Raw genomic sequence first — 6,000 nt, forward strand, 5'->3', positions numbered from 1 at the left:
TCGCGTTTTTCTTAACAATACAGAGCTAACCAGTAGAATATGGGTCAGAGAACATACACATTAAAGGGATACTTCGGGAGTCAATGGGGGGCAAAATCTGTTTGGTTATAAGCGTTCTTCTAAATATCATTCTTTGTGTTCATCAGAACAAAGAAATTTATAAAGATTTGGAACAACTCAAAGGTGAGTAAATGATGACAGAATTTTCATTTTTGGGTGAAGTATCGCTTTAATCTAAAAAAAGGTCTCACAGGTTTTATTGCATTTATATATTTAAAATGAATTTAATCACCCTCATTTCATTCCAAACACTTTCTTACTTCATCAGAACACAAAAGAAGATATTTTGAAGAATGTTGGTAAGCAAACAACATTGGCCTGTACAAACGCAAAACCACATTTCTCTTATGTGTTCCACCAAACAAAAAGTCATAAAACAGATTTTGAACCTACTATTCGTATTTCAAGCATATTTAGCCAGCCCAGTAACCATGTAAGAATTAGTACACACATAGATAAGACGCCTACATCCATAATGGCGGCCTGCCGGCTCTATGTACACTTCTTACTATCGCTTCTTTTTTCAGTTTTTCAACTATTCCACGTGAAATATTTTCAGGTTTGGTTTAAATATCCAAAACCTTTTTGGAGCCACTGTACTTTGGCTTTACAGTATGGTTCAGTCACCAAGCAGAAGTAGCTAGTGTGCTTCCATATCTGAACACAAAATCCTCTCTCATCATTCAGATCTTCTCCATGCAGTGGGAAGCCAGTCCCCCTATAGACACACACGCACAAGCAGCTGTTTTGCTTTTTGAGTCCATTCCTTCAAAAAAAGACACTAGCATACGAGTGGCAGTGAGTCAAGTCCATTTCATTTCACAGCGGTCTACAAACCACACTGAGGGTCTGGGAATAGGATGATCCAAACATGGAGTGAAGGGAGGCCATCTATGAAGTTTTAAGGTCACTACGTTTATATGATTATTACTACAGCTACTAGTCAGTAACCGTAGTCACAAGATGATGCAAATGCGCTATTCTAATCGAAATTAATATGCAAAGACAGAAAATACAAAATAAGACAAAAATGTAGCACTAGTACAGTATGTTGATGTGGACAATGATCAAAAATACAGTCTAGGGGTCATTATACAATGACACGTTACATTTATGAATAGGCAATGATGCAATTGACCAATCAGGATCAAGTATTCCAAAGCGCCTTACTTTCACATTTGTGCATCTGGCAGACGGTGCATTTAAGGTATACAGTTTATCAGCTGAGTGTTAACAGGAATTGAACCCTTGACCTTGGCGAGCACCATTCTCTACCTACTGACTGAATGTCTTGTGAACTCATGTGAATGGGGGATATACCCAATTTTTTCTGACTGTTAACCTCACACATAGAAACCCAAAATTCTACAATAATAAACATCTCCAGTATGACTGAATCAGCAACGCTGATGTGAACAGAACAATTCCGTGTATACAAAAATCCAAGCCACAATTCAGAACAGATGAACAGAGAGAGTCATACAAACAGTTAGAATCTGCGGCAAACAGATTCTAATAGATTTTATAGTCAGAATATACCAGAGGAACGACAACAACCCAACTTAAAAATGTTATGAATGCAACCCTGTCCGATTTGTACAACCCACGGTTACTCCACTGCCCACTTTACTCTGCAAAAGTAAAAGTGTTTTTGGATGACGGCACCAATCGTAAAACACCGCTGTACTGTAACCTTGAGTTGTGTGAGCCTGTGGCTTGTACAGTAAGAGCTCTTGCATCCTCCCCTGACCCAAAAACAAGGCTCCGGCTGCCCGCTACAAACACAATGACTCAAGTGAGAGATGTCCCAGATTAAGCCTGAGCACCAGCGCCACTGCACTCCACCCCCCACAGAAAAAACCGTCTCTCATTCATCTACCGCTGGAGGACAGCCATATTGCTGCTATAATCACTGGGAATTTCAAGGAGGGACGGTGATTGTGAGCCTCTGTTGTTTCTATGGTGGTTGTTTATCGTGTTTGTGTTCCTCACGTTGTTTCCATGCATTCCTCTGGTGTGAAGCCAGCTCAACAGGTGCAGCGAGGCCGGGGGTCCATGGTAAAAATTTCTCCCTGCGCTTCTGTGAAAAGCCACGTGTGACTCCAACATTCGGGTAGCACTTGCAAAGTACCAACCCATACCACAACATTGACTGAGCGAAGGAAGAGTAATTTGTAAACATGGCTGGCCATTTAATCATACTTTACTAAATACTTTATTTTTAAAATCCCTGTATTTATGCGCTCTATTGCGTAAACGGGTATTTTTAAAAATGAGATTAAAAATGAAATGGAGGATTAAAAAAGTGATAAACAAATGAAAGCGTGGTTCAGAGTTGTCTACGCGCGAGCAGGACAGACCTGTGCGCGCGGAAGTTTGCGCAATAAAAGATGGCACGCTCTTTCTTTCCTCTCTGCGTTTCTACTGTTTATTCACACGCTTTTAATGAGATCCTTGGAAAAATGTCAAATTCCAGCATGCGGGTCAAAGCTTAATTAAACTGACTCAGTTGTTTTTCTAAAGACTCTATATGACTCACGTTTTCCACTACTTATCTACTGTTATTAAGATTTTGGACGGGATTCATGTCCGTGTATTATTTTTACGCTCCGTGTTTGACAAGACATGAGATACAGAGAGTCCCATGGAACTTCATACTGATGTGGACAGATGAATGCCAAGATAAACTGCCACAGATCGGGCACGCACGTCAATCAAATTCAATGAACGTTTTCATTTTTACTAATAGAGTTAAGTAACCCTTCGGTACAGCGCGTTTAATGTTTAGCTGTCAAATGCACAGATAGGTACACAGATTCGTAACAACAAAATTGATTTACTTACAGCAGCATAATGGTGTTTGTAGAATGCACATGGGCATGTGGGAAACACTCAAAATATTCTGTCCACCCAACATCATTAACAGCCAAACAACAAGACAGATATTCTTGAATCATCATAATAATATTCATAAAGTGTATTTACAGGTTAAGATTAATTACACGAAATGCAATATTTATGAAAATGTACCACAGTTATACTCAAATAAATATGTTAAAATATTGTAGTAAAACCAGAGTATCCACAAATTTACCATAACCATAGAGTAACCATTTGTATAAACTATGGTAATACAAATGGTAATCCCCCAAAATGTTTACATTTCATAAGGAGCTGTCATATCTGTCCCCAACAAACCGAAGTGTTTATGTCCTAAACTTGGTTTTCTACTTTTGCTGTTAGTGACATTCATGATGGACTATGTAAATGACACTTTATCATGCAACGGTCGTGCGTAAAAACGCGGACACATCTATAGTTTAAATGTCAAATTTACTCGACACAGTAAAGAAACAAAAGCATTGCTATATTTGAGTTATGCATCGTTATTGTAAACCTGAGACTTTTCTGATAAACACGAGACGCATGAATCAGGGACGGTGTCGCGAGGTCTCCTCGCCGATTCCTGTCAGATCCCTAAACATCAACCTTTAAGCATCAAATGTGAAATAAACGTGACACGCGTGCGGAATGAAAACACACCTGTACCAGCTCGCGCGCGCAACTCACCTGCGTTCCGAAGTTTCTTGTTTCTGTAAACGGAGAATATCACCAGCAGGTTTCCTAAAATATCCACCACTATAGTGAATATGAGGAAACACCCGAGAGTAGTGGTGACCCAGGGCGGCCGGTGAAGAGCTTGCTCGCTAGGGTCCAGTGCAGAACTGTTCAATGAACTCCCATTCATAAACATTGTATATCTTCATCAAACTTTTCTCAATTAACAAAATTGCGCGCGTCTTTCCAATGGACTCTCATCTCTCTGTCAGGTCTGGATAAGTTGTGCGCCCCGAACAAAGTTCCTCTCGGTGCTCTTCGTGTGTAGAGGTCTGCACTTTTATGGCTATGTGTGCGCCCATCACAATGTTGCTGTATGTCATCCACACGCAACTTCAAAGCGCCCATGCACGTGATTCCAGCGGCGTAGCGCGTGCTGCCACCCAGTGGTCACAACAGGCAATGCAGTTGGTTCGCTTTCATTCACTGGTTTCTGCTCTATTAGCGCTTTTTGATTCAAGTCTTCATTCATTATTATTACACTAAAAGATGCTTTATTCAGTTTTTCATAGTTTCATTCAGGAAAACGAGCGTTAGGGATACTACGCCACAGCTCTCTCAAATGTTATTGTTTTGTCACATTATTAATATGTTATCATTAATCATGATAAAAAGGTATTATTTTAACATAACATAACAAACAGAATACTGAATATAATAGTACTGGACAGTGGTAGAGTAAGAACTAGATTCTGTAACAGCACTGCAGTCTCACCCTTACTTCATACATCTTATTCTTAAGGATTGCAGACTGTCTCCTCGCCTTTAGTTAAAGAACCTGAGCTTGTGATGTCCCATCAGCACTTTACCCCCAGCAAGCCGCCTGTCTGCCTCCAGCCATTATAATGCAATTTTAATGCAGCACTGTGCTTCTAATGGCTCCAGTCATGTAAGCAGTTAATTATAATCTGTCTCGCTATCCCTTTGTCTTTTTCCAAAACTGTCAGATGGCCACCAGGGAGTCTTTACTTCATAAGATTTTGACACATTTGCAATGAATAGATTACACGTTAAAAACAATTTCCTCAAAACGTGTGGAGCAAAGGAGATTGGAGAAAAGGATGAATGTTTCACGTTCATGACAGCCATTTGTCTTAATCTCACTTCAGGTCTTTATTAACCCAAACCATTAGAGTAAAACATATAATTAGTTTTTTCATTGATGGGCACTTTTCGGCAAATAAACACATATCTTTTGTTTTCTGAGTCTATAATGCTTTACTACTTTGTATTCTTCACTTTTACACAATTTGCATGCACCACAGTTGTAGTGTTCTCAATTCTGCTCTAATAAAGCTTTTTATAAGTTAGTTTACTTGCTTCCAACGGAAACAAAAGTGAAAAGCATGAAATCTCATGTGAATGTATTCTCACTGCTCTGTCATGATAGTTAAAAAAAACTAGTGAAAGTGTAAAAAGTGAAATTTCAGGAAAACTTCAAATTGTGCATAGTTGAAAAAACTCCTCCAGTTATGATTTGAACATGTATTTATTGGGATGGCTTTTAAGAATCGCACACAAAAGGACAAATGTATTTCTGTTTTTAAATTAGAAAAATTTCACTTTTCTGAAAGCAACTTCTATCTAGAGAATCTATCTAAGAATATGTCCATTTCCATGAGCTATGTAAGACCAGCCTCGATGAAACTATAAATAATACACAGTTCATAGACCACACATTAGACAATATGGGGAATTAAGAAATCCAAAAGGCGGGTAAAACATTTTCTTTATGACTTTATGAAAAAATAGCCTTCCTGCCACTGATTCAAACCAACTCTTTCTTGAATAAAAAACAAAACACACAAACCTGTGCTCCAGCCCTGACCTGTCCTCATCTGCATTACAGAAACTCATGCGGGGTCAGACATTAACAAGCTCCTGGCATCACAAGAAAGAAGCTCATCCTTCATATCATGGAATGGACTTACACCTGGTAATACACGGTACATGTGTACGTCTTTTATATTCAGCAGTTCAATATTTTCAACGTTTCCTCATTGCATTTAAATTAAGATTCCTCACATAACATTCGCCACGTGAGGCTCCCAGTTCACGAGTAATAAATCAGAACAACATGAATAAATAATATCACACCTTAAAGCCACAAAAATGATCTGAACTTGGCCTTAATTCAGATCACATTTGAGCTTCAAATCCACACATTCATACAGTATATTCAAGCCTGTACCTTTATTATCGCAGATGTGTTGTTGAACTCTAGTTGATCTTGATCTCCCAACTTACGTCCGTTCATTGTAAAAACTGTAACTAAAAGTGAGGGCAAAACATTATTTTAACAGAATAAATAATGGTATTCGT

The 6,000-nt window shown here is 38.8% G+C and overlaps 1 protein-coding gene across 2 annotated transcripts in view; it reads right to left on the reverse strand.

The window, feature by feature from the left end:
• Positions 1–5,714, reverse strand: part of mtnr1aa (melatonin receptor 1A a) — a 42,593-nt gene extending 36,879 nt beyond the window's left edge. Inside the window, exon 1 of one of the 2 annotated variants that reach the window (XM_057331704.1) lies at positions 5,489–5,714. In XM_057331704.1, coding sequence (XP_057187687.1) covers positions 5,489–5,522 — 34 coding nt within the window. In that variant the 5' untranslated portion in view covers positions 5,523–5,714. Of the gene's footprint in view, positions 1–3,630; positions 3,944–5,488 lie in introns of those variants that run through there. The other variant, XM_057331703.1, reaches the window with a different exon arrangement.
• Positions 5,715–6,000: the final 286 nt, after the last annotated feature.

This window comes from Triplophysa rosa, linkage group LG4 (genome assembly GCF_024868665.1).
Source record: "Triplophysa rosa linkage group LG4, Trosa_1v2, whole genome shotgun sequence".
Taxonomy (NCBI): domain Eukaryota; kingdom Metazoa; phylum Chordata; class Actinopteri; order Cypriniformes; family Nemacheilidae; genus Triplophysa; species Triplophysa rosa.